The 13716-nt window shown below is 49.8% G+C and overlaps 1 protein-coding gene across 1 annotated transcript in view; it reads right to left on the bottom strand.

The window, feature by feature from the left end:
* The window catches only part of LOC119436232 (neutral ceramidase), a 124918-nt gene that overhangs the window by 75261 nt on the left and 35941 nt on the right, over positions 1 to 13716 (bottom strand). Inside the window, exon 2 of the mRNA XM_037703026.2 lies at positions 1610 to 1753. Coding sequence (XP_037558954.1) covers positions 1610 to 1753 — 144 coding nt within the window. The remainder of the gene's footprint in view (positions 1 to 1609; positions 1754 to 13716) is intronic.

Below are 13716 nucleotides of genomic sequence, written 5' to 3'. Positions count from 1 at the left end.
GGGTTCGATGCTTAGGCACCGGCGACCGCAATTCCATAGGGCGAAATGCAACAACGCCCGTGCACTTAGCTTTAGGGGCACGTTAAAGAACACCAGGTGGTCAAAATTAATACGTAGTCCCCCAGGACGACGTGCCACATAATCACATCGTGGTTCTGAGACGTAAAACCCCATAATTTAATTAATTAGTTTAGCTTCATTTAGACCGAGCGCCCTACTCCCAAGCAGACCTAATTTACTTAAAAAAAAAAATACTTCCTACTACGATGCAAAGTGCGGTAGGAAAGAAAAATGCGCACAGGCTCCGTAACAATGCCGATACCAAGTCACTATAGTTTAGCTACAAAGCAGGAGGAGCGTTCCGTGCAATTCCTTAACGGCAGTGTTGTTAGCCTTCACGATGCATATATGACCAACTGATCAAGAGGTTTACGTTGACAGACATGTGGACCAGTACGTTCGCTCACGTATGTGTAGACTCAACAAAATAAGCGTTGACTATCCGACAGATGCCATAATAGTACCTTACCACTCATGTGGTAAGGTGTGATGCTCCTGTAGTTTCCTTATCACCAACAAAGTTATCACGGACGCGCCACGTGATACACGCATTAAGGTACAAAGAGTCCTGTCTTGCAGGAAGAATCACGTCACACTCTTGGCCGACTTCAGGGCCAGTATTTTGTAGCGATGCCTTTCCAGTAATAATGCCTTTTTGCGCTTATCGCGCTTTGTCAGTGGTCAGAGCGACGGTCCGCTCGCGTTATCAACGGGATCAGCCGGCCGTGAGCGGTGGATGATAAGACGAGCGTAAAATAAGTCATAAGGCATCGCTACAAAATCGCGGCCCAGGGCCGCTATTTTGTAGCGATGCCTTTAAAGTAATAATGCCTTTTCGCGCTTATCGCGCCTTGTCAGTGGTCAGAGCGACGGTCCGCTCACGATATCAACGTTGATAACGCGAGCGGACCGACGCTCTGACCACTGACAAAGCGCGATAAGCGCGAAAAGGCATTATGATATTAAAGGCATCGCTACAAAATACCGGCCCAGGGTTGCAGTACCTCAACACAGCTTGAACGAGTCAGTGTTAAAATGAGCAATTGTGGTAGCATCGAACGGCAGGTGGAAGGTTAGTGGTGGGTGGTTATTTGGCTGACCGTCGACTCAGGCCCGCGTACAACTATCCTTAATGTAACAATCGTGTGATTAGCTGTATGATTATGTTAAGCCTGCGCGTGATATATTTTTTTTACAGCTTAAGACAAGTACAAGAAACGTTTGCCCGGCATGGATGTCGCCGCTATGTCAGTGTGTGCGACAGTAAAACACGAGCCATCTTCACTTCCCCTTCCGTTAACAAGCCCTCCTCGTGGAACGTTTTTAGCTTGCGCGTATGTATACTGTGATTTCAAGAGTGAACTTCGTATTGAAGGTCACTGCGGTAAGGAAACCACTTTAATATGACAGCATCACGTGACCAAGTGGGGTGTACGTCTGCAGCTAGGCACAGGTTTTTGAGCAATACACTGCAGCAAAAACAGTAGAACGCAGTGACTTGGCATGCAAGGCACAAATGTATTGAACAATTCCACAAGTGCGCACTCACCTCCATTTTGACGATGTCGCCAATCATGCCGGAGTCGACGTTCACGATGACTACCCTGGACTCGCCATGTTTTATGATGAACGCCCTGCTGTACACACGGAAGTGGATGCCGGCTGAAGACTGTCCAGTTTTGGCGTAGCCCAACTGCAGCAGCACATGACAGAATAGAATGCGTGTAAGCGGAGGTTTGTTACATCGGTGAATGTACAGGGTCGTCCACTCTTAGTACGAACACGGCGCCGAGTGGCCGCGCATCGAAGCTAAGCGGCGCAAGCGCACAGGGGCTTGGAGGCGGGGCTTCGTGTCGTCTGCTAAAGCGCGCGAGCGAGCCGTGTTTGTGCCGCCTGTTGTCTGCTAGAGCAGACACTTTAGCAGACGCGCAGTTTAGCAGACGACACGAAGCACCGCCTCCAAGCCCCTGTGCGCCTGCGCCGCTTAGCTTCGATGCGCGGCCGCGCCATGTGCGCTGGCGCTCCGCGGAGCGCGACCACGCGGCGCCGTGTTCGTACTAAGAGTGGACGACCCTGTACATGCATTTACATCTATGGGACACCAAGACAGTATGCCCTATCCTCTGGCGAGATTAAAAAAACACACGTCCCTTGTTCACATAAAAATTTCTTGTTTGGAAATCAACAAAGCTCAATCAGCTTGTTTAGGTTTCCCCAGAGTGTCCTCGAGTATTAATACCGTGGTATAAAAGTGAGAAATTAATGTAAGCAAGTATCGCTGCACTAGACGCGATACATTGCGTCAGCGCACACATCAAGCACAAGCAGGAGCCTGCAGCATAAACATTATACGCCATAGCGCATTAGAAAAACCGCAAAGTTCGTCTAAGACTACGAGTAAGCGCGATTTTCATGCCATTTTTGTGGTTAATGTATTAGCGTTCTATCTAAGAGCTCTCTTTATTCTCTTCCCATGCATGACGGTTAGCGCTGTCACTGCGGCATTGTGAAAAGAGGCGCGCACTTGTGACGTGTGTCTTTTTCGGCAGGATATTTTTGTGGGACTGCGTCGAATTTATTATGCACCTTCCGAGAATCTTTGCCAAAGAAACAGGCTAAAATATGGGACAGCCACAGGCTGCATACGTGAGCGGCAACAATCAGTTGATTTAGCGATTATGAACATTGTTGCTCCTGATGAGTGTTATCTTAGCGACTGAAACGTGTGAGGATTGAAGGAGGCGCCGGCGCCATTGCGCGGGCTTCACCTGTTCTGCCGTCCCTCGCCATACCCGCCCGCTCCCAACCGGTTCCAGCGGAGGCGCTCCACATGCGGCGCTGACGTCACTGTGGGCCCGCGCTCGGTCGCGAGTAGCTGAGCGTGGCTCTCTTATCTTCGGGACTGGCGCAAGGTACGTTACATGCTTTCCTCACGTCCGCCGACACCTTTGTGACTAGGACTTGAGCTCGCGCACGGTGCCTTTGCCCGTGCGGGGAGCGCGCACTTTGTGCTGATCCTTTCTTGACGCTAAGCCGACGAGCGGTGCCTAGTGCTTGAGCGAGGTCGTACCACGCCGAGCGGCACTTGCCGAAAGCCCAAGCCGAAGGAGATTGCCCGAGCTCTCGCGAGTTGACCCATTGGTTATCGCCAGAGCAAGTAGCATAGCCGCCGGGACTTGTCCCAGCTTGAGCCTGCGCTCTCGCAGCGACGTGCTATAGGCGCCCGTTTCTGCATTTTCGCCCTGGTGCGGAACCCCTTTGGTTCCCCGCCGCGCGGGCGTTTGTGCAGTGCTGGTGCCGACGGATTCAATAAACGGTTTCCGCTATCTGATGGCATTACTGTGTTTTTTTGCGTGCGTCGCTCGGTAGCCCCTTGCGGCCTGAGCTCGCGCGCGAGCGGTGCTGGAGGCGACGGCTGACGCGACCCTGTGGCCCGCTAAGCGCGAACTCGAGGTGGTTGGCTTCTGTGAGACACCAAGTACCCACAAACGCTACCATAACTTAGCAAGTTTACTGTTAGTCTCGTGATTAAAAGGCTCGTGGTTCAATCCTGCTTACTATAGACAGACATTTCTTTTTCGATACCCGCCGTCGTGGCTTAGTGCATGGCTACGGCGTTGCGCTGCTAAGCTAGAGGTCGCGGGATCAAATTTCAATGGCCGCATTTCAATGGAGGCAAAATGCGAAAACGCCCGTGTACCGTGCATCAGGTGCGCGTTAAAGAACCCCAGGTGGTTAAAGTTAATCCGAAGTCCCCCACTACGGTGTGTCTCATAATCAGATCGCAGTTTGGCCACGCAAAACCCAAGAATTTAATTAAATGATTTCTCGGAAAATGATAGCATGCGTGCGTATGCAGATGTGTATATGATTGCATCGCTTCTACCAAACAGCACATAAGTATGGTGTCGTTCACTTTTTTTTCTTTTTCTTCTACATGTGAGTTCCTGCGGAAGTATCGCGTCCCACAGAGTGAGTCAATGTCATTTAACCGCTATGTTCTGAACGTACGGACTTTTATAGAAGCTTCTCTATACCGCACGTGCATATATCTTGCCATCCCTCTTTAACCCGGCAACGCTAAACATATCACGTAACCTACGCTTGATACCTCTAATATGCACGGATTGTTTTTTTCTTTTTTCGTTAAGCTTGCTCTGAGCACAAGCGTTTTGATGGATACATACGCACTTTCTTAACAATATTTTACCATTAGACCCAGCACTCGAAAAGTAGCAGCCAACTTATATAACAGTAGAGGCCTGCTCACAAGCAACGCGCTGTTTTTAGATCACAGTGACTTTAGCAGCAAATTTGTTGTTGCCGATTTCGCCTGCTTCGGGCACTTGCTTGAAGCAAGTGGCCCTCTGGCGTCCTTTCACCATCGGAAAGTTCAGAGAGGACGGCGAATCGTTTTCGCGAACATAATTTATTTTTCCTAGAACTTGACGTACCAATCGTAGTGGTAAAAGCAGCGCAAAAATAACGGCAACACAAGACAGAGAAATAAACAGGACAGCGCCTGTCTTGTGCATTTCTCTGTCTTGTGTTGCCGTTATTATAACGTGGTCCGAGCGGAGCTCCGCCCACGTTACCGCCAAGATTGCATTATAACGGCCTTGGAAGAAATCCCACAGGGGTCATTCCTACGTAGCTTTGATAACCGCCCGAAAGAAAGGGGCGAAAAACGAGGGGAGTGGGACGCCAAGCGAAACGCAACAATGTAACAGAACAAAAAAAAAATGCTGGCTCTCCCGTAACCGAGAGTAGATGTGAGCATGAAATGGCTACCGGCAAAGCAGATTGGTGCCGCGAGGCAGGCCTGAAAGCTTACTGAGCCGAAATGAACCAGTTTTGAACTGAACCTCGTTGCAAGTCTCGTCTCGGCCAAACAACCATCCGCGGCTCGCCAGACGCTGCCGGCTTGGTCACGCAGTGTGGCGCCATCTCGCGAAGGAGGCGGCGCAAAAACCCGCGCCGCGGAACTCACAGACCGCTGGCGTTAAAAAGAGCACAGCCAACCTTGTCTCATCACCATAAGTTGAAAAGTCGATACAAGTCGAATCAAGTGTACTTTATGTGCCTTTTGAACGTCGCTATTGGAAATGACCAATTAAACTTCAGCGTACTAGAAGTTACAGCATTTTACAGCTTGAGTGATATTGTGAACAAACATAGGAAGAAACCGAAAGCAATATATATATATATATATATATATATATATATATGTGTGTGTGTGTTTGTATGTATGTATATTTTACAGCGAAGCTGTATATGGCTACCCCGGCAAATGTTATGCGTACGTGTGTGTACACCGTCGCGTCAACAAAGAAAAATTTTCGTTTCCAGAGCTAGTGTAATTTTCCGTTTCCGCGTAATAGAATTATGTTTTCTCGTATGTTCAAATTACAATACTGACACGTATACATGTTTATCTTTCACCGGTGGCCGCTTTCCACCGGCTAACAAATGTTAAACGTTATCGCTCGGCGCAGGACGCGCCTGTATCGGAAGTTTCTAGAACGTTAATCGATGCTTCTTTTCGTTGCCTGTTTTCAGCGACGCTTATGTTATCTGATTGTGTGACCGACGCGAATTGTCTAGAACTTTCTGGAAGACACGCGGGCATCAGGGATTAATCTGGAACCTTCGATGACTCAGGTATAAAAGCCGACGCGTCGCGCCGCTGATCAGATTTTCGACGATCGCCGACTGTTCGCCGCTATCGTTGTGCTTTGAGTGTACCTTGCTTTTGTGGGCACAGGTTCGCCCAATAAACAACCAGTTTCGTCGTACACACTTTTACGACTGTTTTCTTCAGCGTCACTACTACGTGACAATACGATGCTATTATGTCTGCAGGTTGTCTGTAAGTCGTACCTTACAAATTTTGTGATGCACTTTGGGAAATTGAAAAAATCGCGGCCCAGGGCCGGTATTTTGTAGCGATGCCTTTCCTGTGCTAATGCCTTTTCGCGCTTATCGCGCTTTGTCAGTGGTCAGAGCGACGGTCCGCTCGCGTTAACAACGGGATCAGCCGGCCGTGAGCGGTGGATGATAAGACTAGTATAGAATAAGTCATAAGGCATCGCTACAAAATACCGGCCCTGGTCCCGACGGTTCAGCACCAAGTTTCACAGCGGAGGATAGCATTTCAACCCCGGATTCGGCGTCGCAGTCCAGCGTGAGCCAGGATACTTCAGGTGATGCGGAAGGTACAGACGTCCCAGCGACTAAGTACGAGAACAGGCCGCGGGCGCCTTCCTACTCGAAAGCAGCTACTATGCCACCCGAAGGCCCGGACGCGAAACAAACCCGCGGGCCCGCTGGACGCGGACACAGGATGCAAACCCTGGATACTAGGAAAAGAAAGCCCCCCGCCGAAGCGCCTGGCGCGCAGGCGGGCCCGATGCCACTGAGCCCAAAGTCCCTCGTTGCGCAATGCCGGGACCCCAGTCTACGCAACCCCGTGAGCCAGATTTCCGACCTTCTGGGACTGAGCGACGACATGTTAGTTGATAAACCGGACTTGAAACGACCTCTTCTTTCAACGTCTTCGAGTGCGGATGACTCGGCGATTTCTAGTAAGCAACCGGCGACTAAGCAGTCGCGCGCCGCGGGCCCGTCTGGGTCCGATACCTCGGCCCCGTAGCGGACGTTCTCTGTCCCGTCGTTTGCCGACGGGGTTGTAAACTTTGCTTTGGCTTTCACCCAGCTTTTTTTTTTTTTCATGTTTCGACATGGCTAATATACTTACCTTAAATGTGCAAGGTACACCCGTGAGCAAAAGTATACGCACCACGGGGTCGCCGAAAAAAACTGAATTTTTTCGTAATTAACACGCATAAACTGAAATTTACGAGTACCCTGGAAAGTTCGCAATGCTAAGTTTGGACTGTAGTCCTCAAATTCAAGTTTCATTCGCAGGCAGTTGGAAAAATCGTCTTTCTCGCGCGATCCCTGGTCCGTATACTTTTGCTCACGTGTGTACATGCCGTAGCAGCGGTCACAGTTGGTTCCTTTCCCGCGGACGCGGGTCAGATTTCGGATCATTACCCTATAATGCTTCTATGAGCCTGCGAGACCCCCGTTTCAAGGCAAGCGTCACTGGAGGTTAGATCGGGCAGTACTGATGTACCTAGAAGCGAAGGTCATCCTTCGAGCAAAGATTTCTAGTACACTGGCAAACAGTAACGACCCCGCTCTGGAGTGGGACGACTCAGTGCGGCAACATTTGGCTAGAGAAGCAGGCCGGCATATCAAGGTAAGGCTTGCATGCGAGCTAAATGAAACGCTTAGAAGAATCGGCATAGTAAACGCTGGTGTCCCCTTGACCCCAACCACAAGAGAATTTCGCGATACACTGCGGGCTAGGTATGATCGTCTGCGGCTGAGATCAACTCAGAAATGTAATTCGTACGAGCAGAACACCATACTTCGAGACGGACAAGAATTGACATGGTTGTTGAGCTCGCGGCACGCACAGGACGAAACAGGTAGATTCGTGACATCCGTGTTCCTACCGGATGGTTCCGTCCCTGAAAACGCTTCTGACATCCCGAGAGAGTATTCTTCGATTACTTCTCAAACCTCTTTTCAGAAAGCCACACACCTGACCCAGGCTTACTAGGAAGGACATTAGAGACTTTCTGTCCGAAGGTTCCGCAGTTACCAATTTCTGTTAGCGAAGACCTCCTAATGGCCACTACACTTGCAGAAGTGGGCATTCGGGTGCACTCTGTGCTAGGAGCGATGAAAGTTGGATCGGCTCCCGGTCACGATGGTCTACCAACCGAATTCTACAAAGAATTTTGGCGCGAGTTAGGCCCAGGTTTGGTAGCGACTCTCAACAAAATTTTGAAAACTTCAGTGCTCCCGAAGTCCTTTGCACCAGGGCAGGCTCATTCTACTTCCCAAAGACGGTAAAGATCGCCGCCACCCTGCTTCTTGGCGTCCGATCACGGTGTTGAACTCGGATTACAAAGTATTCGCCACAGTATTAGTGAAGAGGCTGAAGCAATACTGGCCCGATGTAATTTGCTGTGAGCAAACCGGTTCGGTTGTCGGCAGGAACGTCTTCAGTGCGTTTTCGCTAACCCGCGATATTTTAGCTTATACTGAACATACGAAGGTGCCAGGTTTGTGCGTGTCATTGGACCAAGAGCTCGCCTTTTACAGTCAGACACGAGTACCTTTTTGGGGTACTGCTCATGTATGCCTTTGAACCAGAAGTTATCGATTTGTTCCGGGAAATATACCGGGACATGTCGAGCACCTTGGTCTTAAACGGAGTGGCAAAGGGAACGATAAGACTAAGTAGGGGCGTCCGACAGGAATGCGCATTAAGCCCGATGCTTTTTGTCTTGTGCATAGACCCCTTAATTCGATAGATATGCACTGATCCGAAAGTGCGCGGCCTTCCGCTCCCGAGCAAATCGGCAATAACGGTTCCTGCGCATACCGATGCCGTGACCGTGTTTATCAGAGACCCATACAGTTTGCTTCAAGTGCTGAGGCGCTTCGACGAGTATGGAAGCATATAGGGGGCGAAACTGAACATGGCCAAAAGCTGTGCTTGAGCTCTTCGCGACCAGCTTAGACCGGGCATGCCACACAACCTTAAAGTAGTAGGAAAGATTAAGCTTCTGGGAGTAGAGTTCGATCGATCTGGCGTCGCACCGGATGTATGGGAACCGCTCGTCCAAGAGGTTAAGAATGCTACTCAGAAGGCAAGACTCTGCAAATTCTCTTTTGCAGAGAAAGCCTATCTTGTTAAGTGTATTTTTCTGGCGCATTTCTTTTATGTTGCTCGTGTCGCACTTCCTCCGAGACCATGTGCTGCAGGCCCTCAGCCACGCCATTTTCTCTTTCTTCTGGGATGGCGGCACAGTGCGTCTGCAGAGGGACGCCCTACAATTACCAAGGCACCTCGGGAGCTTCAGCCTGCCCTGTATCGAAACAATGGCGCTACTGCTTGGCCTTAAGGCACTAATGACAATCCTAGATGACACAGGAGCAGCCGCAAGGCCGCTCGCCATGTATTTCCTAGGTCCACTTCGGAGGGTACTAGTCCTCCGAGCGTTAGGTAATCTGTACCCGAGTGCTGAAGACACGCCACAGTATTACAGGACAGTCATCTCGCTCTTCCGGGAACTCAGCGCCATCGACCCCGAGGTAGAGCCAAGAGATGTTGCACCGGCGCGGCTCTGCGAAATGCTCGTATCCGCCCGGTCCACCTTGAATAGCCCGCCACCGACAGTTTCCATGGTTGGAGTTAACGTCAACTAGGCTCCCCAACAAAGTAGCGGATATGCAGTGGGAAAGGGCATGAAGAATTCTGCCTACACTAGAACGCCTACAGCGCTGGGGGATGGTCCAGCACGCGAGGTGCCCCAACTGCGGAAACACAGACAGCGCCATACGCTGTCGCAAGTTCTGTGGTAGCCACAACCTTCTGGCGTCTCGTGCATCGATGCATGCCAAGTGTAGGCGTGGCCCAGTATTACACTAGGGGCTGATGTCCCCGAGGCGCCTACGGATGGCTCGTCCTCGCCGCCGGGGAATATGTCCTTTGGCGAAACCTGTTGCAGGGCGGTTGGCGGTCGCCGACGCCTGCGGCTACAATGGCCTTTGCTGGCTCACTTAGGAGGATTTACTAAGCTTCCTGGAGATTGGTTACACACGGCGAAGTTGAGTTCCTGCGGCACTGGTCCTGCCCATTTGTATCTCTGGTGGATGGCAAGGTTAGACTTTCTGTGGCCTTTCCTGATGTGGAAGTGTTCTAATTTGTTTGTGCTAAGGGGCCGAACAGCGGCCACCTTTTGTTGTGGGTGTGAACAACACCCGTTGTCTCTTTGTGAACTGTTTGCGTGCAGCTATTCCGGTTGTATAAGTGTGTAATAGTTTTGATTGTAGGAACGCAGAGTAGTCCTCCCAGTGTACTACCTTAACACCAGCGTTAGACTCTCAGCAATGTGCGAGTCCCCTGTGTTCGCTTTGGTTTCTCGAAAATAAACTTTTCTTTTCATCTGTCCTTGATGAGTGGGCGCTCTGTCCGTTGCATCGGTCGCGCAGAGTGTGCAGCGACCGTAATCGACATCAGGGCAAGACTGTTAAAAAAATTACAGTGACGTTCACTTCGTGACTGCGGGTTACGCGCAAGCGTATGGACGCCGCGAACGTGCACCGCGGCGTCGAAGCACCAACGGAAAGGGCGCGAACGCGGTCGTGGACGCTACATTGATATCGACCGTGCGACGCCTTGTGGTGGTGCCGCTTGTGTAACGTCGGCAACACCTTCGCTGTACATCCGCTTTCACAGGGTGGAATGGAGGCAGAATTTTTTTGTAACTTGTTTATTCAGTAGCCAGCGTATGTAATGCGGTCCTTTCCAAAGGGATGGGGCCCAGAGACCGCATTCTCTTAAGTTTTGACTGGTTGCCCGGATGATCTCGTTTTACTATCGCAACGATGCCCGGGTGTTCTCGTTTCGTTCTCGCCCCATTCTCGTCTTGAGTGCCCGGATAACGGCTCTGTATTCTGGCTAAAGGTCTCTTGAAGGTCGCCAACAACGGGAGCTAAAAGCATGTCATGCTTAAAACTAAGATGCAGCGGCCGACGCTCTAAGCAAATACATCGTAACTGTAGCTGCCGTGCTAAAATGCTCAGGAGGGAAGTCACCCTTATAAAATAGTAAATGATTGTCACTTCTCATGCCATCCCGCCACAAACGTAACAGAATACACATGAAAATCGTGTGAAACGCCTTTCAAGAGTAAACGCAAATACAAAGAAGCCGTTCCTGATATTTTTTTTTTCAGAGCATGATTTCCAGCGCACATGTCCAATGCGACTGACTAATAAGACGCAGAAATAGTGCTTCAACTATATTGCGGGGAGCTAAGTAAACGGCTCCACTTTGCAGTTTTGTAAAGTTCCATGCAGCTGAGAGGGTACTACGTTCTGGCACAGTGCATTAACTCTATCGTAATCGCAAATACGAGAGCAAATACTGCCCTGGATTCTGCAGAACGCTGTGATCGCCACTCATCTGTTCGTCATGCCGCTTGCCTTGCATGCCATAAAATTTCACGCCTTTTTTCTGCGTCGTTCGCACTTACTGAGCTGTTTTAGCAACTTACGCCCAAACAAAACTGCGCGCATGCTTTCCTCGATAAGGGGGAACAGCAACCATCGCGAAAACGCGCAAATAAAGATATATGCATGAGCAAGTTGGTTTATCGTGATTGCAGGAAATAGACGCGACACTAGACGGACACAAGTAATGGTATACAGTGCACACAATGCGCCACTTACAACTGATTTATTGAAGGACGGCAAGGACTAGCAGGACCTATTTGTGTAGGCAATACTTCCTTTTGTACGTATGACTTGCCAAGCTCTTGGAGAGCAATGAGTAAGCGTGGCATTAATATCATTCTCATTGAAATAATTGCGGTTCCTGTATGGAAATGCACAGTATAGCGCACGAAAGGAACTATTGCCTGTAAGTTCCGCCGTCCTTCAATAGAGCAGTTGTAAGTGGCGCATTGCGTGTACTGTATACCCTTCCTTGTGTCCGTGTCGTTTGGCGCCTATTTCCTGCAATCACAAATAAAGGTCGCGTGAATCCCATTTTCTGCGTACGCATACCGGCAGCAATTGCGACAAGCGACCGAGGCTGTCGCTTGCCTCCACCAGGGAGCGCAGGCCGACTTGAGATTGGCTCCCATGCGTGACAGTACGTGATAAGTATGATGATGATTTAATGGCATCCCCTTTGAAACGGGGCAGTGATAAATAGTCACCTAGACTGTACACGAGTGCGCGATGGGTTTTAGCGCCACGTGGCGGTGATTGCAACAGTTGGTTTAGATAAACCGCGGCCTCTGAGACAATCTCGCCAACCATCCCAATTAACCTTAATTTGACACTAATTAATTTTAAATTAATTAAATTCAAGGGTTTCATGTGCCAAAACGCCCATATGATTATGAAGCACACTGCAGTGGGGGATTCCGGAATAATTTTGACCACCGGGGGTTTGTTTTACGTGCACCTTAATCTAAGCACACGAGCGTTTTTGTATTTCGCCCCCATCAAAATGCGGTCGATTGACTGATGATGCGACACAATTGAGTGACAAAATTAAACTTCGCTTGCCGTGCCATCGCCCATCGCCTGCTCAGAAGTACTCGAAATGACAAGTTAGGACAAAAATATGAGGGGGGTGGATTATTTCTGAACGCCTGCTTGTTACTAAACGGTGCACAGAAAAACATTAGGCTCGATGTCCTCAGCAGACGGACGAGAGAAAAGCGAAACGGCGCGTTGCGCGAAACTCGCACGAAACGGTTGCAGCGCGCAACCGTTTGCTTCGGCTGTGGTCGGACGATTTGTGGCAACTCCATGCACTTGCAGAATGTAGTTCAAATGCAGTTCCAATCCAGCTCAAATCCTGCTCATATAAAGCGCTTAATGTAGCACCAATTCTGCTCAAATCCTGCGCTTGTGTAGTAGTTCAAATCCAGCGCTAATGCATGCAGCTCCACTAACGTGAAACCTGGGGAAGTGCGAAGCAGTGATGCGCCGGTGCAGGAGCAGCGCTGGAGGGAGGAGCAATCGAAGACTTGTGGGGTGGTGGCGCCCTCTCGCGCTGCGCTGGTACTCGTCTGTCGTTTCGGAACCAATTTTAACGAGTTTCTGCTAATTAATGCGCTTAATGCTTTATTATTCCTGTCTTTTAAATTATTCTGAATCATGTCAGTTTATTTTGAACCGGTTTTGATCAATTGCGCACTTGTTTTGACCCTGTTTTGAGCACATGTTCGTGAGCGTGGTCACAACGGACGCTGCCGACAGCCCGGCCGTGCCCTCGCCTAAAAGAAAAAAGTGCTGATTTTAGAATGTTCATACACGCATCTCCTTTTTCTTGCTGCGGTGCTGGGAAGTTGTCAGAAAGTGTAGCACTGTGCCTCGCAACTTTCACAGTTTTCCTCGAGCGAGCTCAATCAGAAGTCGTAGCCTCGCGCAGGTGCTCACACATTCAAGTGCAGCGCCATTTGCGGAGTGCGAAAGGAAACGTTGCGTGTCGTGGGCGCCAACACGTGCGCGTGGTCCCTGAAGGCGCATATTGCCCCGTTTTTCCAAGCGATGTAACTGGGCACCAACGTATGCATTTTGAACTTCTCCTGAAAAAGTAGCAGTCGTGAAAATTTATTCGAGTGCGTAATGGTAGGCACGGCTTGTTACACCTATGTCGGCCAGTTGGTTAATCTCTTTGCGTTTATCAGAGACGGCAGCGAGTTTTGCAAGCTCTCTGCCAACTACACTTCGGCAGGTTGCTGCGTGATATTGTTACGGCCCCATAGAGTGCCATCTTGTATCTGTGGATATCTAAGAGAAGTCGTGTTGTCATGCGACTCCTTGCTAGACTCTTGTTGCTCGTAGCTTAATTGAAGTAAACAGCAAAATGATGCATCCGCCCCTTCGCTGTTTACATTGAAAGGCTACGGAAGACTTCCGTTATCAACTGTGTATAAACTGTGTAAAGACAGAAGTGAGCATTCATAAACGTATGCGGATCGGGGCTGCATGCCTTCTATTTTCCTATATATAGCGCCGTGACATACGTTTCAAACTTAGTACGTGTTAGCT

This window comes from Dermacentor silvarum, chromosome 1 (assembly GCF_013339745.2).
Source record: "Dermacentor silvarum isolate Dsil-2018 chromosome 1, BIME_Dsil_1.4, whole genome shotgun sequence".
Taxonomy (NCBI): domain Eukaryota; kingdom Metazoa; phylum Arthropoda; class Arachnida; order Ixodida; family Ixodidae; genus Dermacentor; species Dermacentor silvarum.
Note: the sequence above shows the minus strand (reverse complement) of the source record. Positions and strands in the feature narration are given on the sequence as shown.